Source organism: Python bivittatus, unplaced genomic scaffold (genome assembly GCF_059951505.1).
Source record: "Python bivittatus isolate LINGU-HERP-01145 unplaced genomic scaffold, Pbiv_v1 ctg000020_np1212, whole genome shotgun sequence".
NCBI lineage: Eukaryota > Metazoa > Chordata > Lepidosauria > Squamata > Pythonidae > Python > Python bivittatus.
Window position 1 is genome coordinate 114,866,787 of NW_028277030.1, and position 25,040 is coordinate 114,891,826.

The 25,040-nt window shown below is 38.7% G+C and overlaps 1 protein-coding gene across 6 annotated transcripts in view; it reads left to right on the forward strand.

The window, feature by feature from the left end:
- The window catches only part of BICRAL (BICRA like chromatin remodeling complex associated protein), a 43,143-nt gene extending 18,387 nt beyond the window's left edge, over window positions 1–24,756 (forward strand). For all 6 annotated transcript variants that reach the window (XM_088147429.1, XM_088147439.1, XM_088147446.1 and 3 more), the window contains 11 exons: window positions 642–690; window positions 3,023–3,071; window positions 3,598–3,666; window positions 5,372–7,066; window positions 8,653–8,743; window positions 15,335–15,435; window positions 16,180–16,241; window positions 16,369–16,514; window positions 18,313–18,407; window positions 20,134–20,236; window positions 21,374–24,756. In XM_088147429.1, coding sequence (XP_088003555.1) covers window positions 647–690; window positions 3,023–3,071; window positions 3,598–3,666; window positions 5,372–7,066; window positions 8,653–8,743; window positions 15,335–15,435; window positions 16,180–16,241; window positions 16,369–16,514; window positions 18,313–18,407; window positions 20,134–20,236; window positions 21,374–22,182 — 3,264 coding nt within the window. In that variant the 5' untranslated portion in view covers window positions 642–646 and the 3' untranslated portion in view covers window positions 22,183–24,756. The remainder of the gene's footprint in view (window positions 1–641; window positions 691–3,022; window positions 3,072–3,597; window positions 3,667–5,371; window positions 7,067–8,652; window positions 8,744–15,334; window positions 15,436–16,179; window positions 16,242–16,368; window positions 16,515–18,312; window positions 18,408–20,133; window positions 20,237–21,373) is intronic.
- Window positions 24,757–25,040: the final 284 nt, after the last annotated feature.

Sequence of the window (25,040 nt, forward strand, 5' to 3'; positions counted from 1 at the left end):
TTTATACAGGACGTAAACAGCTAAATGTATTGGGGAAGATAGCCAAAATATAATGTGGCTATCTCCATTTTTTCCATGACAGTGTTTTGGGGAAGAAAAACTGCTGAAATATAGTACGAATATGAAGTCGGATTCTGGTCTAATCTGGATCAGGCTTCAGTTCATTTCTTTTTAGGCTGCAGTCCAGAGATAAGACATAGTTCAACCCATAAATCTATAGCATATTAGTGCTAGAAGTGAGCACATAATCCTAATGCTAACCCATTACATCCACCTGCATACCTCCCCAAATATCTGAAGGATTGGGATGACCTTTGGAACATATCTGAATAGTTCTTGAGAGGTGGGGGTGGAAGAGAGCAAGAGTAACTCTTAATAAGGAAAATTAGCTTCCATATTACTGGATGTAGCCTATGATAAATTAAAAGTAAAGAGACCCTTGAGTCAAGCTTGACCTATATAGGTTTCTTAGCAGCATTATGGAAGTGGTTTGCCATAGTCTTCCAGTATAGTAAATTAGCATGGTAAAAACGCTTCTATTGTAAATATATTTTGTAATTTCTTACACAAAGCAGTCTTTTTTAAAAGAGAATTTGAAGTATGCTTTATGATACAGTATGTATATTTTATTTTCTTCTTAGTTGTCATGGATGATGATGATGATGAATCCTGTCTCTTTGATCTTATCGGGTAAGATTTTATTTTAGACACCTCTCTGTGAAAAATATTCAAAATTCACTTCAAACGGAAAGCTGGTTTGATAAGCAACTTTAGCTACAGACTTTACGCTCTGTGAATAATTTCATTTTTCCAGGGAATCAGGATTCAGAACAGGTTTCCTTCAAAAGAAAGTAGGAAAGGCGATGGTTTTTGTACATTCCCCTTGCTCCCTGCTGCTCCCAGCACTTCAGTGCTCAAGATGAGTTTTTAAAAGAGCTTTTTGGGGGCATAGTAAGCTGCAGAAGCAAAGAGGAACTGGTGAAAAGAACTCATTTTCTAATGAGAACAGCATTCTGCTCAGCATTTACCTCTGCTTCTCATATATGTTATGTAAATGGAATGAAATTCATATCAATTATTTATCTATTTTTATTTGCTCACATATTTACAACTTTTTCAGTTTAAAGTGGGTCTAGAGTTAGAGTTTACAATATGAAATCATAATTTATCAACAATAATGTATAAATAAATCACATTGAATCAAAATTACTCAGTTTACCTGAAAAATGATCCTAAATTTAAGATCACACTCATCCATCAAAGAACAGTAGGAAAAAAAAATACATGAAACTAAACATCCTATGCTGTCTGGTGAATCTAGGTTTGCCAACTTCAGCTGAAACTAATCCTGGAGATTCCTCCCCCTAACCTCCCTCCCCAAATAAAGATGTGCATGCAACACACTTGTATATGCATACATGGATGTTTTTATAAATAACTTTCAGAAGCTACATTCCAAAAAAGGCAGGATCAAACTCAGAAACCACTCTGACACGCACAAATTCACCTTTCTTCCAGCAGAAACAACAAAAAGGAAGATAATAAAAATACAAGGGAACTAGAAAAGGGAGGGACAGAGAACAAAATTGGATGGAGATAAGGCAAGGAAATACGGTAACTGAGAGCATGGGAAAGTAAATTCACTAGGGAAGCTCCTCTCAAGCACCAGCTAATTTTTCAGGCCAATTTTTAAAGGTATCCATGATTTTTATCAGCTAAATCTGCAGCCATCTGTATTGCATTAACGTTAACTTGTTTCTGTTCTCAGAGAATGTAGAACAATCCTTTCCTCCTTCCAATTTACTGGTAATTATTTAAGAAAAAAAGTCACTTTCATATTGGTAAATGTTTTCATATATATATATTTACTATTTACATCCCATAATGTTTATTTTCCACTTACCTATTTTAAATATAAAAAGCAAAAGTGAATATCTAAGATCAATCCCAGGGCAAGATAAACTCAGCCCTTTGGACTGAGTAAGTTAAAGTCTTGCAGAAATTATGCAGATCTATATCAGGTCAATGTTGGATGGAAGATTGCTGGGGAGGCTTCATATACCTCATGCAGAATTCCATGGAAGAGAAAACATGCAAGGAAATAAATAACTAATATGTTGACAGTCTCCTCCATTTGTGTTGTAAGTGAGCTTAATTAACAGCCACCTAGTGAATCAGTCTTTCTTTCTGAGCATCTATGGTCAGTCAGAAATTGGTCAGTGGTTTGGATTGTAACTTTTTTGCTCTAGCAGATTTCATCCATAGAAGACCGGCAAATAATGGAATGTACTTGTCTGAAAAATTCACTGGATATACATAGTATACTGAAAATTTCACCATATAAGATAAACAATAGTTTTTACTACCAATTATAGTACGCTGTATCATTTATACAAATATAGAAATTCTCTCAGTCATATGAAGTACCAAAATAAACCAAAAGATAAAAAAGATAAATCTCAGTCTGGACTTGATAGAATAAGTTATAAACAAATCTTTAAAAGTGTAGTACAATAGCAATTAAGTCCTATAAAGAGAAGGAATACAATGTACATTATTGATATGTTTCTAAAAGTAAGCTAGTGTTTTTGCTTATACAGTAGCTGAATACTCTAAATTAGACAATTGGGAAACACAGTTGCAGTATAATTCAAAGAAATTGTTTCTGTTTATATGTCAGTTTATATTTTAAACATAAAAATGTCCTCAAGTCAACTTTATCTCTGGATGACTACAGGGTCACAACCATGCACTTTTTTGGGTAACAATATGAAAGTATTTTACCGTTGCAGCTTTCTGGGATGTTATTTGATTTCCCAATTTAGCCTACAGTCCTGCTATTTGGCAGCTCTCATCCAAGTGCTAACCTGGTCCAACCCTGCTAATCTTCCAAGCCTAGAGGAGATAGGCATGTGCTGCTACCTACTGAAACAACTTAAATTTTAGCAACATTTGTGTTTTAGAGTATTTTAATAAATGTCTAAATTGGTCCATCTCACTTTTCTTGTTTATATATTTTTAGAGATCCACAGGCACTGAATTATTTTCTACATGGAGGTGGCAGTAAATCTGTAAGTTATTTATGTTATTATAAATTTAATTTTATTAACAATTGTTTGGGGTTGCTGGAAGTGTACCCACAGAGCCTTAAGCAAATCCAATGATTTGCAAGGTTTATCACAACAAGGTAGAAGTGTGGGGTTGCAGTTCTGCCTGATTTTTTTCTTTCCATTTAAAAGAAATCCCATTATGTTATGTACAAAGAGAGGTAATAAATGTAGAAAAGCTAGTCTACATTTTAGCACTTTTAAAGTCCATGTGGCAGAGAGCTAGGAGAGTTTAAAACCCTTTAGATCCAAAGCTTCTCTTATCTTGCCCTGTGTCTCTCCCTCTGTGTCTCCCTTTGAATCTTTCTGAGGCTAGTTTCCTGAAGTTGGAAAGAGTGAGCACACAAATTGATGGAAAGGAGTGGGAGGAAGGATTTAATGTTGGATTTTTGCCCTTAAGGGTCAGAATCTTATCAGAGCATGAGGACAGTTGTGTCCCATATGTATTGCTGTTAGTTTAAGACAATTTTATTTATTTGTGTTGTCACAGAATAGTGAAGACTTGAGTAACGTAGGATATTCTGCAGCCAACTCAAATTCCATTTTCGCCAATACCAGTGTAAGTATAGATAAAAAATATACAATGTTATTGTAGATTCTATAGACTGTTTATACTATGATTGAATGGAATAAAAACAGGAATTGGTTATCTTATAGGATCAAGTTCTTATGTTGTCTGTATGTATACTACTAATTTTTTATCAGTGATATATATGAATAGTTATACTCCCAGATTTTGATTTCACCCTATTTATACACCTGATACGAATTGCAATGGGAAGCTGTTCCCTCACAAAATATTTAGTCCTGTGAGTTCTATTCAGCCCAAGTATGCAAACTGCTGGAATTCAGAAACAGGAGTATCTAGTTAGAGCAAGCTACAATATAAGAAAGTTTTACCAAGAGAAATGGACAAGATGTTACTAAAATTTTTGCTGCTTCCTCTCTGCCTGTTAGAAAGGATTATGAGACAGAAGTGAGCTAGAATTATCTCTTAATAAACCTGGATCTGTTACAGCAGGATTTGTAACTCCATTGAAGCCATAATACCTTGTTTTTTCCTTATCATTTCTAGATTTGCAGTTCAGTCATAGCAGATTCTAGCAATGAATAATGAGTTTGATGACTTTCTATTCTCAAAGTCAAAGGGACTTTGTTTGCTTAATATGCTATTCTGGTGTCTGGGTTAATGCACTTATGCTAGCTAAACAGAGTGAGATGATGCGTAGTAAGGCTGTGCAGTACTTCACACTTGAAGGGTGTTTCGGACTGCATTTAGGCACCCATGTAACATCTCCATAAACAAACATATTTTCCAGAGCTTATGTTGCAGCTGCAGAGGGCAGCTGTATGATCCTTGGCGAAGACCAAGCTGTTTTAAGGAGTTGTCATAAAGTCCCTGTGCATACTCTGGAGTAGTTTTTTCCCTTCAGATCCAAAGTGTGACTTCATGACATGACAAAGCCCTAATATTTAATGTCATGATAGATTTGCAGTTAGATACAAGTTTAACATATTATAAAATTTCTGTGTTATTGATGATATTTATAGTGTGCATATTATTAGGAGTATGCAGAGATGTTTTAGATCTGGACCTCTGGGAATGGTTTGATCAGCTCTACATTGTTTTAGTCTGATCTAATTTGCCCTTGAGTCAGACTTACATTTTTCTCTAAAGAAAAATATAAAACGTCAACAACTATAACTTTTTAGTGATCTTATATAAAGTAAAAATTATTTTTAAATATTGAGGCGGGATATTAATGCTTCATTCTTTAATATCCTGCTTGTATCTTAAATACCTCATAATAAATACTGGAGTTGTAAATCTGCTGCAACATTCAAATGATTGAGCGCAGGGGCTAAGAAAGAGGAGAATGCTGAGCTCATATGCTGATACACTAAGCTCTTGCTATCAATTTATACATTTTGAAGTACTAATATCCTCATCCAGTTGTGAAATGGGATGATTAAAAGCAGAGTTGTTGGATTCAGCTTTAGAGTTTCTTGTCTGTTGGGTTCAGACTACTTTTAACTAATCCTATACAGGACCTCTGTGGGAATTACGTGGGTGAATGCTGACAATACTGTCTGAGAACCTTGTTGAAAAAATGCTAGGATTATTTCTCAGTGCTGCACAACAGTGATGTCTCTTATTCTAATAGTAAACCTGCTAAAGGGAAAATAATTATAATGAGTTATGCTGTACATTTGGCATTTTTAAAAAAGATTGAAAATATTTTTATTGTATTTTTTCCTTTCAGAGCTCTGATCCTAAGTCATCAATCAAAGGTGTTGGTGGTCAGCTTGGAGAAGGGTCTAGTGATGGACTACAGTTGCCAAGTAGCCTTCAGTTTCTTGATGATGAACTTGAATCATCTCCATTGCCTGATCTCAGTGAAGATCAGCCTTTTGATATCCTCCAGAAATCTTTGCAGGAAGCTAATATTACTGAGCAGACTTTGGCGGAAGAGGCTTATTTGGATGCCAACATAGGTTCCAACCAACAGTTTGCACAAACCCAGCTTCATCCTTCCTCATCAGCATCTTTTACTCAGGCTTCTAATGTTTCTAATTACTCAGGTCAAACGCTGCAACCTATAGGAGTGACTCAAGTAGTACAGCCACCAGTTGGAGCATCTTTTACAAGCAATACAGTTGGTGTGCAACATGGCTTTATGCAACATGTGGGGATCAGTGTTCCCAGTCAGCATTTGTCAAACAGTAGTCAGATTGGTAGTTCTGGACAAATACAGTTAATTGGTTCATTTAGTAATCAACCATCTATGATGACCATAAATAATCTTGAAGGATCTCATATTATACTGAAGGGTGGCGGACAGCAAGCACCTGCAAATATGAGTGGTGGACTTTTGGTTCATAGGCAAACCCCTAATGGCAACTCATTGTTTGGCAATTCAAATTCAAGCTCAGTAGCACAACCTGTAACTGTTCCATTTAATAGTACGAATTTTCAGGCATCTTTGCCTGTACACAACATCATCATACAGAGGGGTCTTGCTCCAAATTCTAACAAAATTCCCATCAATATTCAACCCAAACCAATTCAGATGGGACAGCAAACCACTTACAATGTAAATAGCTTAGGAATACAGCAGCATCATGTACAACAAGGGATTCCCTTTGCTTCATCAAACTCACCTCAGAATTCAGTAGTGGGTCCACATATGTCTGTTAATATTGTTAGTCAACAAAATTCAAGAAAATCAGTTACTCCCCAAACAGTAAGTAATGCCAGTGGTAGCATTGTTATCCATTCTCCAATGGGACAACCTCATGTACCTCAGAATCAGTTTCTTATACCCACAAGTCTCTCTGTAAATCCCAATCCAGTTCACCATGTCCAGAGTGTAAATGGACAGCTTCTTCAGAATCAGCCTTCACAACTTGTTCCCAGCCAAGTATCCACTGAGCATGTTATGTTAAATAGAAACTCTACAAATATGCTTAGAAGTAACCAAGCATATTCAGGACAAATGCTGAATAATCAGAATGCTGTACAGTTAGTTTCTGGTCAGACGTTTGCTCCTTCTGGAAACCAAGTTATAGTAAACCATGGAACTTCTCAAATTGTTGGTGGTCAGGTTCCACTACAACAATCCTCTCCTGCTGTATTGCATTTATCCCCAAACCAAGGAAACCTTTCCCAAGGTAGAACAGGATTTTCAGCAGCATCTCCTGGACTGTCAACTGGTTCAAATATGTCATCAAGTAATCGCTTTACTGTTGTGAGTTCTTCTGCTACAGTACATCCCAACATTGGCTCATCGGCTCAGTCTGTAGCTTCAAGTGGAAGCTTTGCTGGAGATCAACTTATACAGCAAAATAGAACTCAACTGTCAGTCAGCGTATCACATCGACTTCCAATATCTTCTTCTAAACCTGTCAACACTTTTAGTCACACATCAGTAACCCAGCCACCATTTTCTTTTGGTCAGGTATGATTCATAAGGTCAAAAATATTCATAAATTTATGATGAATAATGCAGGATTGGGTATGATTATGCAGCCTGTTCTTCTAAATATTTAGCAGTATTTTGGTATAACTTTACTGTTTTATCAATATAATTATATCATCAAAATATTGTTTTCACTTACATAGAAGTATTTTTATTAAAAATTTGGTTTCATAGAAATGAGGTTCATTATTGGCTTGGATGTGTATTCATTTAAAACTACTATATCAGATGAGCTTCATTCAGTTTCATGTGACAAGAATAAACTGCAGTGAATGTCAGAATTCTGTGAACTTTTCATTTCTATTTTATATTAATTGCAGTTTATGAAGCTGTTTTGTTTTCATTAATCATAGGCAAGATTAACCACAATTCGGGATTTCAGCATAATGCTATTTTATGGTAAAAACAGAATTTAAGATATTTCCAGTTTGCCCTCACATATTCAGTAAAGAAGGCATAGAGGGGAGTACATGATTCCAGGCTTACTGTGGCTTGTTCTCATCATGCTAGCTAATAGTTTAGTCATAAATTTTAATATGATATCTGAATTAACCACTGTAGCTAATGATTGAATGTCATTTGTAGTAATTTGCATGTTTATATAAATTTATATAAAAAAATGAAATATGGGAAATAAGGGTTTGAAATGATCCACGCTATGCTTCAATTCAATGTGGTTATAAAGGTTTAGGATGTGAAGTTGAGTATAATTGGTTGAAGGTCAACTCTATGAATGAAGGAGAGTCACTTCAGTTAACTAATACCAGTATCTTGAGATTACATCAAAAGGAGTTTGGAATGAGTCTAGCACTCAAAGAACTGATCAGACATAATGATTTTGGTCTAATAAGCCAAAAAAAGTGAGTTATGGTTTTTATGTTCTTCCTTTTGCTCCTTCATTTGACAGAACTGAAGACCTCCAGACTTGGTTGAATCTATCTGAACTGAGAAACAGGTTTAATTTTGGAATACAAATAAGGATATAAAACTAGGATCTGTTCTAGATTTTGTATCCTAGTTTATAATCCAAAACTAAACCTGGGGCACAATATGTTTTCTCAATTTAATGAAATTGCCATGTCTGACCTAGCCCAGGTACAAGATATTTCAGCTCAGATATTTAGGACTGCATGTCTATAGACGCCACTAATTTGCTTACTCAAATCAGGCTGTGTATATATTTGCTACAGAGAATGTGCAGTTCAGTAGGAAATTTGCTTTAAAGGCTCCAATTCCACCCAAATTGAAACCCTTCCCAAAAAGTCTTATGACATTTTTACCTTACCCCACCCATACCTCTCACTGATGTCACCACATCAGTGGGCATACTCTCACCTCTCGCTATGAGAAATATGTTACATGTTCCTGGATTATGGTTTAGCATGATGCCTGAATGAAGCTGTTGTGATGTATCCAATAACTATGGTTAAAACAAACCATGACTGACTGTGATATGGAACTCAGCTACTTAGCTTATGTGTTATTTTTTTAATGTGGACTATTGCTTTTTAACTATCTATTTTCTTTAATTACATGTGTGACATGTCTGTGTTGTATCTTTGCAGGCTCAAAAAAAAACAACCAACCTGGGATCTTCAGTTGCATCATCAAAATCACAGGACAGCTTGAGACAACCTCAGTTAACAAATCTTTTAGGTAATCTAGTTTACCTAGATTTTAATTTCTTTTTCAACTCTCACAATGACTTGATTCTAATGTGATCTTAAGTATTAGTTGAAGAGTTTGGGTTTGTAATGTTGTTAGGTTGTTGTTACTATCTATACTATTGATATACAGAGGCAAGATATAAAAGGTTAGTAGAATTAAAATCTAAAAAAGCATTTGACAAGTTTCCTTTGCTAATTTCAGTGATTCAGTAACTTTATAAACTTTACATATGGATCAGTTTTGTAAAATACCAGCTATTTGATGATATATATGTGAATACGTATGAGGGCGCTCTGAGGGCGTGTTCCGGCCCTCAGAGCTCAAGCCCAGACCCTGGTCAGCAGGCCTACAGAGGCCCAGGCTTTCGACTGCTGCTACTGAATGCCAGGTCAGTCAATAATAAGGCCCCCCTTATTCACGATCTTATTGGGGAGGAGCAGGCTGACCTGGCATGCATCACCGAGACCTGGCTGGCACCAGAGAGGGGAGTAGCCCTCTCAGAATTATGTCCAGCCGGATTTAGGGTGTGGCACCAGCCGAGACCCCAGGGCAGGGGAGGGGGAGTGGCAGTAGTCATCAGGGAATCCCTATTGGCCTTCAGGGGCCCTGCTCCGCAAGTTGCTGGATGTGAGACCCTGTTCCTGAGGTTGGGCACACGGGATCACTTGGGAGTGCTGCTAGTGTACCACCCTCCCTGTTGCATAGCAGCCTCCCTGCCTGAGCTGCTGGAGGGCATCTCGGGGTTGGCAGTGGAGTTCCCCAGACTTATGGTCTTGGGGGACTTTAATCTGCCGTCCCGGGGGTTGGCCTCGGAGGCGGCTCGGGAGTTGATGGCTACCATGGCAGCCATGGGCCTATCCCAGGTCATCGATGGCCCGACCCGGGACAGTGGTCACACCCCAGATATGGTTTTCTTGTCGGAGCAGTGGCACCGTGATCTGGTGGGAGATTTTATATTATCCCCCCGTCATGGTCAGATCACTCCCTGGTGGCGGTGGGATTCTCCTATGCTGCCCCCCTCCGCAGGAAGGTGGGACCTATTCGAACGGTCCGCCCCCGGCGACTGATGGACCCGTATGGGTTCCAAAGGGAGCTGGGGGTTGTTCCTGAGGCCTTGCTGCACGGTCCAGCGGAGGCTCTGGCCTCAGCCTGGAACAAGGAGGCGGCTGGGGCCTTGGACAGGATCGCGCCTGTGCGTCCTCCCTTGGCCCATCACCCCCGGCGTTCCCCGTGGTTCACGGAGGAGCTGAGGGAGTTGAAAAGGGCTAAGAGACGTCTAGAGCGCCGCTGGTGGAAAACTCGGGACGAATCAGACCGAACACGGGTTAGAGCTGCTATTAAGGCCTACCTAGTGGCAGTAAGGGCGGCGAAACGTCAGCATTTCTCCGCTCTTATTGCATCCTCAGAGTGTCGCCCTGCAGCCCTGTTTAGGGTCACCCGGGCCCTCCTGGGAAAAGGGGGGGCGGAGGACTACTTGCAGGGTTGTGCAGAGGAATTTGCTGAACACCCGATGGATAAAATCGCTCAGATCCGTTCTCAGTTGGAAGCCAAGCGTAGAGTAGGTCCAGTGGAGTTGCCCAGGGAGCGTTCTTGCCCAGTTATCTGGGAACGGTTTGATCCTGTTGCCCCTGAGGAAGTGGACAGCGTCCTCGGGGCTGTCAGTGCGACCACCTGTGGTTTAGATCCTTGTCCCTCCTGGTTAATCAAAGCTACCAAGGAGGTGACTTTAGGGTGGGTTCTGGAGATGGTTAATTCATCCTTGCAGGAGGGGGTGTTTCCAAAGCCTTTTAAAGAGGCTTTGGTCCGCCCACTCCTCAAGAAACCATTGCTAGACCCCACCCCTCCTGGACAATTTTCGTCCAGTCTCCCACCTTCCCTTTTTAGGAAAGGTGGTAGAAAAGGTCGCGCGGCAGCTTCTGAGGATACTGGAGGAAATGGATTATCTGGACCCCTATCAGTCAGGATTCAGGCCCGGATATGGGACAGAAACAGCATTGGTCACACTTTTAGATGATCTCTGGCGAGAGCAGGATGTGGGGAGTACATCCATCCTTGCTCTTCTTGACCTCTCGGCGGCTTTCGATACCATCGACCATGGTATCCTTTTGGGTCGGCTGCAGGAGTTGGGGCTGGGTGGCACAATGTTGCGCTGGTTCAGCTCCTTTCTCCAAGGCCGAACCCAATCGGTATTGATAGGGAGCGAGAGGTCTAGCCCCCGGCCCCTACTTTGTGGGGTGCCACAGGGGTCAGTACTTTCACCGCTCCTATTTAATATCTACATGAAACCGCTGGGTGAGATCATCCGGCACCATGGGGTGAGGTATCATCAGTATGCGGATGATACCCAAATATACATCTCCATCCCAGGTGCCTTAAGTGACGCTGTGACTGCCCTCTCGCGGTGCCTGGAGGCTGTGGGGGCCTGGATGGGGAACAACAGGCTTCAGCTGAATCCTGGTAAGACGGAGTGGCTGTGGATACGGGGACCCTCAGGATCTAGGAGCTTGTCATCTTTGGTTCTTGATGGGGTTGCACTACCCCAGACAGACCGGTGTGTAATCTGGGGGTTCTCTTGGACTCACGACTCCTGCTCAAAGAGCAGGTGGCAGTCGTGGCTAGGAGGGCCTTTGCACGACTTCGTGTTGTGCGGCAGTTATGCCCCTTCCTGGATCAGGAGGGCCTTCGCACGGTCACTCATGCCCTGGTCACCTCCGGGTTGGACTACTGTAATGCGCTCTACATGGGGCTACCCTTGAAGAGTATCCGGAAGCTACAGCTGGTACAGAATGCAGCGGCGCGGACAGTTCTTAATGCCCCTAGGAGGGCACGTATAACACCCCTGTTGCGTGAGCTGCATTGGTTGCCAGTTTGTTTCCGGGTCCAATTCAAGGTGTTGATCATTACCCTTCATGGCATGGGACCAGGTTATCTGAGGAACCGCCTCGCCCCGGTCATTTCAGCCCGCCCCACTCGGTCCAGCAGAAGGGGCAGGTTGCAGACCCCACCCGTCAAGGAATTTCGATTGGTGGGGTCTAGGCAGAGAGCCTTTTCTGCTGTAGTGCCCGCCCTATGGAACATCTTGCTGCCTGAGGTACGGTGTGCCCCCTCCCTCATGGCTTCAGGAAAGAGATCAAATCCTGGCTCTGCCAGAAGGCCTGGGGGCCAGAGGGGGGCCCGCACCTGTGGAGATGGCTGGTGGGGTGAGGGGTTGTTCCCCCACAGCATCTTACAGGTTTTTTAGGGCCAAATTATAGGAGGGTTTTAGGTCATTTTTATATATGTTTTTTAACTATTTATAGATTATGTCCATGTTTGGAGAGTCCTGTGTTTTTTCTTTTTATTATTGTGAGCCGCCCAGAGTCACCTATTGGGAGAGATGGGCGGCATACAAATTTGAAAATAAAAAAAAATAAAATAAAAATACAGTGTCAGAACATGCCACTATTACATATGCAAAGAAGAGTTGCATTTGATCTCTTCATTATATATTTATTTGTTTGATTTATATAGCAGCCCATCTCACATATGTGACTCTGGGTGGCTCACAGAATTAAAACACAATAATCAATACGAAAAAATAATCAAAATCATAGAACAAGAACCATTAAAACACATTAAAAATAATAAAAACTATTTAAAAAATAAAAAACGTCTGTGAGAGTGCAATCCAGCTTACTAACAATATAGCCATTTAGTAGGCTTTATACCACCACTACTGAATCCCCAGGCGAGATGCAAAGCCATATCTTCAGGTGTTTCCAAAAGGCCAATAAGGTCAGGACCAATCTGACCTGGGGGGTATGATGTTCCAATGGGTGGGTGTTGTGGCAGAAAAAGCTCTTCTCCTAGATCTTGTCAGATGACATTCCTTAGTGGACAGGACCCGAGACATGACCTTTCTTCCAGACCTGATGAGACAGGTAGATGTATTGAGGAGAGGCGGTCCTTCAAATAACCCCGCCCCATGCCAAAATAGAGATGCCAATATCATAATGCTCTTATGTAAATCGATGGAATGATGAGACCACATCTGGAAGGTTCAGAGGAGGTCAGTTAAGATGATCAAGGGGCTGGAGCAGCTGCCCAATGAGGAAAGGTTGTGACTTTTGTGGCTTTTTAGTCTAGAAAGGAGGCGAATGAAAGAGGACATGATTGAGGTGTACAAAATTATGCATGGTGTGGATAAAGTGGACAAGAAGCTATTTTCCCCTTCCCAAAATACTACAACCAGAGGTCACCCAATGAAATTAAATCCTGGAAGAATCAGGACAGAGAATTTTTTTTTTTTTTTTACACATGAATGTGCCAGCTTGGCTGGCTTCAAAAAATGGCTGGACCAATTCATGGAAGACATGGGGGTCAATGGCTATTAGCCTTGATGGCAATGTGACTGCCTCTGAAGGCCATCAACTGCGACACTAGTGGGCTTTCTTGTGCAGTTGGGTGGCCAGTGTGACAGCAGCCTGTTCAACAGGGCACTGCTTATGTTCTTATAAATGTTATGAGGGAAGAAAATAGTTCATCTATTGTAGAAATGTAAAGAATTGTCTTCTGCTGTAACCTATGAGGTGTTCTTTAAAAAAGTATTCTGAGGTTATTATTTAAGTCAATATAACATTCATTCTACAAAGACAAAGAGAATAAAGAGCCATTTTGCTTTACTACAAATAATGTAACTCATGAGACTGAATAATCTCCTGACCCATGAGATGGAATAAACCTTCTCTCCCATCCTGCTTTCATGACCTTTGGGTTTACTTCCTGCCAATATTCTTGCACCTTTCCTTCCCTTACTTCAGCTATCCTTACCATGCATTGCCAACTCTGATCTTTTTTTTTTTCCTGCTGTCCCCAACTGAAACAACTTCTATCCAGAACCTATGTGTTTGGTTGGGCCTGGAGCAAAGACAAGTGTTTGGGGTTCATGTCCAGAAAAAAAGACATGTACTTTGTTTTGGAGATGGACCATCCCAAACTGGTTGTTCTAGGCATGGAATGTTTTGCCATTCCTAATTATAAGCATCCCAAGACAGTTGTAACTATGCTCCTAGCTATGAAGGAAAAGAAACTACCTTCTTCACAGCCAGCTGAAATATACAACCCTTAGTTTTTGCTGGCTGCAAAATAAATTTCCTTCTCCTAACCAAATGCTTCATTCATCTCCATCAATCTGTCCCTCTCCCAGCTTACTGTCTTTCCTTGCTGGTCATGGGGAAAAAGCCCTGTCCTCCATTGTTACCTATTGCTACCAGCAGGTTGTTAAATATAAGAATAGCTGTTTTTTTCTAAAAAAATCACTATCATACAAAAAAATTTAAATGTACATCTTAGGCAATTAAAACAAGTTATGTTCCAGCTAATAATAATAATAATACAATATATAGATATATGATTTTGTAATCTGCCATACTAATATATATGAATTTCCACCAGAATATTTCTAATTGGATAAGGAATTATTTATCACAAACAAGAGATTAACCTAAAGTAATTAATATTCTTATGGAAACTCATTCTCAATGAGTTACTTTATTTAACTGCTGCATAGCTACCTCTCTCCCTATCCTCAACTGTCACAATATTCTCAGATGGCAATGATGGTGATTCATTCATACTATTACATCTAGTGCACAGCTGCAACCATTCTTGGCCACTTGAATTTGGCATGGTGACGGTGGGGAGACTACCCTTGAAAAGTAAAATAAAGTTTCAGTTGATGCAAATGTAGCAGCTAGGCTCGTAACCAGTGCACTTAGATTAAATGATCCCGGCATTAAAGATTTGAACTAGTTGCCAGTTGACTTCCAGGCATAATTGAAGATGTTAATCTTTAGATACATCTTAACCCTAAATGGTTTAAGATGTATCTGGGGATCACCTCTCTTTGCTTGTATATTAAGTTCTGCAGGGGAGGTCCTTCTAAAGATGCTCCCATCATCTAGTGGACTGTCGAAAGGACCTTCTCCTGCATTGTTCTAAAGCTGTGGGATGCATTCCTTTGGGAGTTATACAGGTAGTCCCCAGGTTAAGAACGCCCAGTTTAAGGACGACCCTTAAGTTAAGTATGGAACCTATTGTTGCAAAATTTGAACTAAATACACAATGATTCGAGTTAAATATATAATGGTTCCAGTTAATTACACAATACTACTTATACAATATTATACAGTAATACTGTTCCAGCTTACATACAAATTCGACTTGAGACAGACCTTGGGAATGAAACTTGTTCTTAAATTGGGGACTACTTGCATTTGGTCCTGTCTCTCTGTTTAGAGGAGCAGTTAGGCCACTTCTCCTTTGCCATGACTTGAGTTGCTAGTAGTTAAAAGAATGATTTTTAATTTTTTTTATTGTTGTTGATTGCCTTGAGCATTCACTTGAACAGAAAGGGCAGATATAAGGCAAATAAAAGAATGCATAAAACATTTTTGTATCTTATAGCCTAGAATAGCTGTATAAAAACACTCCTAATGGCAATTTATTTAAAAATCATTTAGTGATATATATTTAGATGGAAGATTCAAAAGTGTTTGCTTTGCTTAATGTTAAGAATCTTCACAGTGAGTATACTTACAGGGCAAGATGCTGGGGGCAAAATCATACAACCACCTATAGGAACAGTGTTGCCACACCAGGAAAAAACAGCAGGATCATCTGTAGCCCAAACAAATGTGCAGGTAGGAAAAAAAATCTCCTGCTTTTTTTCTCTAAATAATTTTTATTTTGTACCATTTTGTAATTGAAAATAATAATTTTGAAAAGGGAGATTTGTGAGGAAATCTGTGGTAGTTCATTTAAAAATCTCTTATCACTGTATATCACTTTAAAGATTATATGAACCTAAACAATAATGCAGACAATTTTCCTGTTTATAAATTTATTAAGGTTGCTGATTATTTGTTTACCAACAGAACTTATTTAGTCCATTGTATTTATAAAGAATGAATGACGCTGTTTATTGGAGTAGTGTTGCTTGCAGGAGTAATAAAACATTGTGCCATGTGACACTGCATTAGCATATTTGCTGGCATTTGCCACCATAATCTTGAAAAGGGAGATTTTTTGAAGAAATCTGTGATAATATATTTGAAAATTTCTTATCACTATAGAAATTATATGAAACTAAACAATATTTAGACATTTTTCTTGGCATTTGCCAGTATACATTTTAAACACTTGTATAGTCTTTGAATCACACTATAAAAAGTACACTCTGATTTTATGCTTGTTTATATAGGCATATCCTACTGATAAGAGGGATTGTTTGTGAAATTTTTCAAAGGCAGGTGTGTCTAAGATTGCAATTGTTGCATTCAACAACATAGTTCAGCAGATTTTTGAAAACATTTCAATATGCATTAAACTGTAAATTCTTTCAATAAATATGATCATAATGTAATAGAAATGTATTTTGGACCTAGGTGGATGGTCACATAATAGGACAAAAGAGGCCTGCTGCTAAACAGTTAACAAAAGGAGCCTTGTAAGTTGTCTCCTTTCATTTATACTTATATTTTAGCTCTTTTTAAATTTATTTTACCATCCACAAGTTTTGCAAAATTGTTCCAGATGTCATTGTAAATGACTGACAGTTATCTTCCTTCCTCCAGCATTCTACAGCAATTACAGAAGGACCAGGCACAGGCTGTAACTCCTGATAAAAGTCAATTCAGATCTTTAAGGGATGCAGTCCAGAGACTTCTTTCATATCATGTGTGCCAGGGATCACTGCCAACTGAAGAGGATTTGAGGAAAGGTATTTTTTCTCTTGATAGTATTTTGAAAAAGTATGTGTGTGTGTGGGGGGGGGTTAAAAACATCAGATAAATTATATGTTACATACAGTTGCAAGAAAAAGTATGTGAACCTTTTGGAATTTCATGGTGTTCTGCATTAATTGTCATAAAATGTGATCTGACCATCATTTAAGTCAAGAGTATTGACAAATATAATGTGCCTAAAATAATAACACAAAAACAATTCTGATTCTTCATGTCTTTATTGAGAACAACCATAAAAACCTTATAGTGCTAGTGGAAAAAGTATGTGAACCTTTGAGTTGACCTCAAAAAAGCTAATTGGAGTCAGGTGTTAGCATACCTGGAGTCTTGTTAAGAAAATGAGTTTGGAGGTCTAGACTAGAGCTATGTTGACTGATAAAAACCACTCAAACTTTTTGAGTTTGCTCCGCACAAGAAGAATACACTTATGTGAGCCATGCCTCGCCAAAAAGAGCTTTCAGAGGATTTATGATCAAGAATTGTTGATTTACATAAAGCTGGAAAGGGTTACAAAGTGATTTCAGAGACCTTAGAAATTCACCAGTCTACACTTAGGCAAATGATCTACAAATGGAGACACTTTGGGACTGTGGCTACTCTACCAAGAAGTGGGCACCCAGTCAAAATGACCCCAAGAGCACAACGAAGACTCATCAATGAGGTAAAGAAACAACCCCGAGTGACAGCCAAAGATTTGAAGGCATCATTGGAACTGGCTAACATCTGTGTTCATGAGTCTACAGTACGTAAAACATTGAACAAGCAGGGTGTCTATGGCAGGACACCACGAAGGAAGCCGCTGCTTACTACAAAGAACATTGCTGCACGCCTGAAGTTTGCGAAAGAGCACATTGACACTCCACAGCGGTATTGGCAAAATGTTTTGTGGACTGATGAAACAAAGATTGAACTATTTGGAAAGAACATGCAGCACTACATCTGGCATAAAAAGGGCACTGCATATCATCATGAAAACATCTTCCCAGCCGTAAAGTATGGTGGAGGAAACATCATGATTTGGGCCTGCTTTGCTGCATCAGGGCCTGGCCAGCTTGCAGTCATTGAGGGGAAGATGAATTCCCAAGTGTATCAAAAAATTATTCAGGATAATGTGAGAATATCTGTATGTCAGCTGAAACTCTGTAGAAGTTGGGTGATGCAACAGGACAATGACCCAAAACACCGGAGCAAGTCCACAACAGAATGGCTTAGAAAAACAAAACCCGCCTTTTGGAGTGGCCAAGTCAGAGCCCAGACCTCAGCCCAATAGGGATGCTATGGAATGACTTGAAGAGAGCCATACACATGAGACGTCCAAAGAATATGACAGAGCTAAAGCAGTTCTGCCAGGAAGAATGGGCTAAAATCCCTCCTGAACGATGTGCAGGTCTGATCCACAGCTACAGGAAGCGCCTGGTTGGGGTTATTGCTGCCAAGAGGGGGCCAACCAGTTATTGATTCCAAGGGTTCACTTACTTTTTCCACTAGCATTTTGAATGTTGAATGAGTGTGTTCAATGAAGACATGAAGGATCAGAATTGTTTTTGTGTTATTATTTTAGGCACACTATATTTGTCAATACTCTTGACTTAGATGATGGTCAGATCACATTTTATGACAAATTAATGCAGAACACCATGAAATTCCAAAAGGTTCACATACTTTTTCTTGCAACTGTATGTTGCTAAGGAAAATGGAAGAAAAGGACTATTATAAATAAATATTTTAGGGTTTAAAGATTACTATCTAAATGTATTTTCTATGCCTTTTCAGTGGATAATGAATTTGAATCTGCAGCAACGCAGCTTCTGAAAAGAACACAGTCGATGTTAAATAAATATAGATGTCTTCTGTTGGAAGATGCAATGGTAAGATTAATGAAAAATAATTATATATGTTTCTTCAGGCCAAACTAGATGTGACATTAATCACGTGATTAACACTGGCATGCAAATGTAATGAGTAGAGGAAAGCAAAATTGATTCAGTTCCAAGATAGGAAACAGCTTTAAACTGTCTTTCATTTGTAAGTAGCAAGCATGCGGGCCCATTTCTTATTGAGATTACTACAAGGACAGAGGCTTGAAATCCTTAGCCCTAGGACATAGTCCTCATTTGCCACAGTCACCCATGTCAAACTACAGGTAGTCCTCAATCTACAACCATTCATTCAGCAACTGTTCGAAATTATGACAGTGCTGAACAAATGGTGGTTATGACCATCCTTGGAGTTCGGGCTGTCCCAGCACCGCCGTGATTGTGTGATTGTGATCTGGGCCCTTGGTAACCTTGCACACCCTCCCCGACCCTTGCTGCACCTCTTGCCCACCCTTGCGCACCCTCCCTGACCTGCACCGCACCCTTGTGCACCTTCCCCACATCATGCTGCACCTCCTGCGTATCCCCTCACACCCTCATGCATCCTTCTCGATCCTCGCCGCACCCTCTCTGACCTGCACCATGCCTCTTGCACACCTCCTTGCATCTTTGCGCACCCTCCCTGATCCTCGCCGCACCTCTACTGCACCCCTGTGCATCCCCTCGCTCCCTCCCTCACCTGGTCCCAGTAACTTACCTGCCTGCTGGCTTGGGACTTGGAACTTCCTCCTTGACTTTGGTTGTGGGAAGCAGGCAGGAAGTTGCCTCACCTAATGACTGTGGGATTCAGTTAACAATGGCGGCCGGCACTGCAGGGATTGCTGTCGCTAAGTGATGCAGTAGCGTTTTATGAATGCATTGCTTAGCAACAGAAATTTCAGTCCCAATTGCTATTTTAAGTCGAGAACTACCTGTAGCTTTTTGGTAAAGAAAAAAGTTGACTAATCATATGACAAATGTTTATACATTTGTCATGTGTAACTGAACTTTTATATTCAAGCTCACACTGGTTAATATTCATACAATTTATGTATAACTGATCTAAATCCATGACCCATATCTCCTGCTTGTGTGATCTGCATTTTTTAACAATAAAAAAAGATACCTTAAAAAAAAACTCTTGTTGCATGGTACTGACATTTTCTTTTAAAGCATACTAGAATTCTTCTCCTGTGATGAAATTCATCTAGCTGGGTTCTTCATGACTTAAAAAAAAATAGAGGTGGAGAAATGTCTTTATTCCTTCAGAAGACTTGCCTATTCATAAAAAATCTCCTGGCAACTGTATGGGAATAGTAAGAACTATACAGGCCTTTGTATTGTAATCCCCTTCTTCTCTGAAGTAAAATTCCAGGCAAAATTCAGAATGTGAGTTACAAAACCCTAAATGATTTTGGAACCAGAATATTGGAAATGCTACATATGAGCCATGTTTTAGCCTGTGAAAACCCCTATGGTGTGAATCATTTCTATAATTTCAATCATTAAATCAAAATAGGAGCAGACTAATTTAATTGGCAGGATAATGGCTTCTAGAAATTCCAGAAAATTGCTTTTTAACACTTGGAATATGGAGACTGTGGCTCAGCAGGTGAGGATTGAAGACCAACTGCTTCTCTTTGGCCCTGCTGTAAAGACTGATAGTTGGTTTTATGAAACTGTACAAATAAAACTTGTTTGTTACACTGGAGCTGATTTTGTTTGTTTTCGTTTCCAGAGGATAAATCCTTCTGCAGAAATGGTAATGATTGACAGGATGTTTAACCAGGAAGAAAGACAATCTCTATCCCGGGATAAACGTCTTGCAATAGTTGATCCTGGTAAGAAACTAAGACTCCTAGATGTGAGCCTTCATTTGTTTATGTCATTGCTTTTCCATTTTGTTTAACTTGCTTATTGAATGCAATAGTCTCAATATAATTAATTCTTGAGGATATGTGACTGTAAAGACCCCTAAGGCATCCTATTCATACTAATGAGCAGATCACAATGTAATTCAGTGATCTGTATTGTTATACTACTCATCTTAATTCTTTTCCCCACTGTTTGTCTCGTCTTCACTCCACCATAGAAAATGTTTGTTGGAAGGATGCAGATACAGTAGGTAATTGATACACCTGCATTCATGTATTTAAAAAATCCATTTTGCTAAATGCCAATAGTTAAATCACTCTAGCTTGTGAGGTATGCTGTAATTTGTTTTAAAAAGAACTATGTTTGCAAGTATATTTGTTTTCTCTCTATACTTAGAAAAATGTTCTGTTAAGAGGATAAATGAAGGCAATTCAGAACAAATTTCATCATGAAATTTGAATTTAAATAATTTTATAAAAATTGTACAAATAGGTATAGAAAACATTTGTCAGTTTTTAATGCAGAAATGATTAATAGGTCCAGCAATAGTTGATAAGTCAGATAATACAGGTAGTCCTTGCTTAACAACCGTTCATGTAATGATGGTCTGGAGTTATGACGGCCTTAGGAAAAGTGCTTTATGACCCCTGCAGTCACATGATCGCGATTTGCGACCTTTTTTACAATGGTTGTTAAGTGAATCACTGCAGTCGTTAAGCCAATTCCAGCAAAAAACATCCATTGGGGAAGCTGGATTTTCTTAATGACCATGTGATTCCGCTTAACAACTGCAGTGATTTGCTTAATGACTGTCGTAAAAATGACCATAAATTTGGGTCCGGTCATATGCTGAGTTGCTTAATGACCACCCTGATTAATGGCCAATTTTCAAGTCCCTATTGTGATTGTTAAGTGAGGACTATCTGTACTACAGTACTTTTGCCCTATAGATCCATGGTAAAAAAAATTAAGAAGTGGGTCCCAAAATTCCACTTTGGGCAAAATGTAGGTGTCTCAGGTCTGAAAACATTGAAGAATATTTCTTATGTCTTGCTATTGTACAACAGTGTAGTACTAAGATACTTTTTTTTTTCAATTTTCAGATGGTTTTCTGGCAGACTTTTGTTGCTCATCCATGCAGTTTGACAAGAGTGCTGATGAAACACAGCTTAATGAAAGTGATCATCAAACTAGCAAATCTTTAACTTCTCCAAACCAGACTGCTAATATCCAAATGAGAGACAAGTCAAGCACAGCAGAGTCTTTAATTTGCAACAAACTTCATGTAGTGCCTAACAATATTGTGAGTCCACAACAAGAAAACATTTCTGTTAAAAAAGCAGACGATCTCACAAAAGCTTTAACATTTGAGAAATGCTCTTCTGAAAGCTGCTCTCCTGAAAGCCAACATATGGCTTCTTCTGAACAAAAAACTGCTCTTAAAGATCTTGACAAGTTGAATGAAAATTCTTTAGGTTCTAAAGATCATTCATCTAAAATCTTATCAAATGCAGATCGTGGTACGCATAATAAAACCTGTTGGAATACCGTTGATTCTAATTCGGAAACAGCATATAATCATTCCCTCCAAGATAAAACTCCTCGGAGTTCTCCAAAGAATGTGGATTTGCCACCAGACAACTGGAAAGTTTCTGGAAAACCCCAAAAGGATTTGCTGGTCAATAAGAGTTTAGAAACTACATTCAAAAATATATTAGAACTGAAAAAGACTGGAAGGCAGCCACAAAGTGAGGTAGCTGCTAGTGGCTCTCTAGAGTTAGAGTATCCTAACTGTTCGCTTATTGCTCCTCAAGAAAACTGCCTGGAGAAATTTATTCCAGACCACAGTGAAAGCATTGTAGAAACTGACTCTCTTTTAGAAGCTGCTGTAAATAGTATCTTAGAGTGTTAATAGTTACAGTACTGTGGACAAATCTCTCTTAGAAACAAATGTGAAAGATACCACAAGTACAACCTGACATGTGTACTTTCTAAAGTAGATTCTGTTCTTTGTTTGAGAGCAATACTCATTGTGGTTACAGTGAGGTATCCAGTAATGTAAAACCTTAAGAGAAAGCTGTCTGGTAGGGCCTGTTCATTGGCTGTGATTGAATGTAATTCTCAACCATGAGTTCCTAACCTTTACCATTTCAAGAGCGAGTCTCAATGAGCCTTTCTCCTCCCTCTCCCAATTCAGCTGTAAGGGTAAGATCAGAACTTCTGTTTCTATTTTAGGCTGTAGTTTAATGTGTTCCCTGAACTCTAACCTACAATTAATCTTAACTAACCTAGTTAAAACAACCAGATTCCGGAACTGTGGCTTGAAATTGTTGGCTTTCCAATAGCTACAATTAAGGTTAACCATTCTTAATCCAGAGTTGGTCAACATGACAAAACTGTGTTTAATAAAATATGGAACAGAAAATTCCCAACATCATCATGATCTAACCGCCATATTACATTGATTGTGCAAACAGTTTTAATTTTGGATCTTAATGAAACTTCAGTTGACTAAACCCTACATAAGGTAATATACTGACAATCACAGTCTACTAAGAGGTGTATTAAATAACATGTCAATAATTTAATAAGGAAAAATGCTCTCTATTCCCTGTTACTTAAGATTTAAATCTCTATGGTTAAAAATCCTACAGTTTACCTCTTCGCAGAAACGTCTTTGTCAGGTTTACAAGAGATAGAGAAAAATTGTAAACTGAGAAATTGTAAGCAGAGTTTACAGAGCTTTATACTTCAAGTGCTTTTCAGCTGCTCCATGAGCAGAAACCAATATATTTCAGAGGAATGACATTGTACAGTTTAAGTTACAGCTTGGTATGGAACAATAAACATGAAGTTTAGAAAAGCTAATAGGTGGGGAATTTTAAAAAAGAGGCTATAAGGTAGCCATGCACATACCATACATATATACACAAAAACAGATTAATCCTTTAGTAAAAGGATTTTGTATTTTATAATTGGATATAGTCAACTAAATATTTCTGAAGTGGTATAATGTTTTTCTAAACCAAGTATGACAATTTTATTTGAAAATTGTGTTGTTATAGTAGGTGTTTATAGTTTAAGGAGTACTAGCCTTAATCTGAATGAGTTAAAGGACAGTGTTATTTTGGTTGTTTCTGCTTCTTGTTGTTCAGAATGTTAATCCATTTGCAGCAGTGGTCATATTACCAAAACACATACAAACCAAAGTTAAACTATTCCATTAATAGAACTATATGTAAAAGCATATATCTCATAATCTAGAGCCAAAGGAACCCCATGTATGGTTTGCATTTGGCTGGTGGTCGAATTGATGTAATTTATTATTTTAATCTATGAATTTTTCCTTTTATGTTGCCAGGTTTAAATAAAACCCCCCTACAAGCCTACTTTAGTGCTGCTGCATACAACTGCCTGCTGAAAAGGATAGAGAACTGTGATTTATAAGGAGCTTTGTCTACAGCTTCTCTTTACAAAAACATTCAAAATTTATTGAGGATTCTCTGATCCTGATAAGATGGGGAACTCTCACTTGCATTCAGCTGTGAAAGCCCGTGTAGTTTTGCTACACAGCAGCAGTGACAAACTGTGGTTGTCAGTCAGATTGCCAGAATGTCCAGAAAAAAGGGCCATATTTTGCTTTCTTTATTCCAATCAAATGTAATGCAAAACTATATTCTGTTCTGTATTAGTCAACACAGAACACAGTCCCATCCTTGTACTGAGATCACATTGCCATGGATTAATAAAATATAATTTAATTCAGCAAAAGAGTAACAACATTTAATGTTCAATCCATCTGTAATAGGAGTAGAAACAGGAGTTGTTTAGTTTTATTGCCCCTTTTTTTTAAAAAAAAAGCAAGTATGTGATTTTAAAGTCACAGACTTGTGATTTTGTACCCTTCATGGCAGCCATAATTCAGTGGTGGCTTGGCATTGTCACAAATTTATTTTCTGCAAGGATGGCTTTTACTATTTGTTTATTTTCATATGAAGAATGTAGAAGGTGCTTTTCCCTCAAGGTTTTGTAAAGGAAAAATAATTGAACTGTAACCATAATGAGGTAACTTGGAAAGCAGGGTGTATATTGCACCAGTCATATAAATTAGTTTAACTAGTATCTGATTGGAAATGTAAAAAAAAAAAAAAAAAGACATTTGTACAACTACTTATTTTGGTTTTATCTGACAGTGTAAAGTTTCCATTGTCTGTACAGAATATTCTGAACCTAAATACCAAAATAAAGTGTATATGTTTTGAATCTTAGGTGAGAGTTTAATTTTAGATAACGTCTTAGCCAAGACATCTGAAATGCACTTCATCAATGTGGATTAAATCATACCTATATTTATCCCAGGATTTTGTGCTGGGAACCCACTGAACGAAGTTCAGCTGAATTAATCTGGGATAGCTAATGTATTTTATTTATTAAACTGAACTTGGTTTTAGAGTTCTGAATATTTTAATTGGTAATGCAGTAAAAATATTTTTGTTCATTGTAAAAAAAAAAAAAAGTGTGAATTTGTTATGCAGCCCATGGTCCTGAATCCAGTGAAGGCCATTTATTTGTGCTTACCTGCTTTGTAGAATTGGTCTCTTGACTACCTGATGTCTTTCCATATTGTCTAAAGTTAAAACATTTTTAGCTGGCAACTATAAAAAATCTGATTCAACAAGGTCAGCGTAACTGATCTGTTAGATTTGGGAGGCCTTACAGACTGACTTTACTGAAAGAGGATGTGTCACTTTTTGTCAGTGTAATATGGAC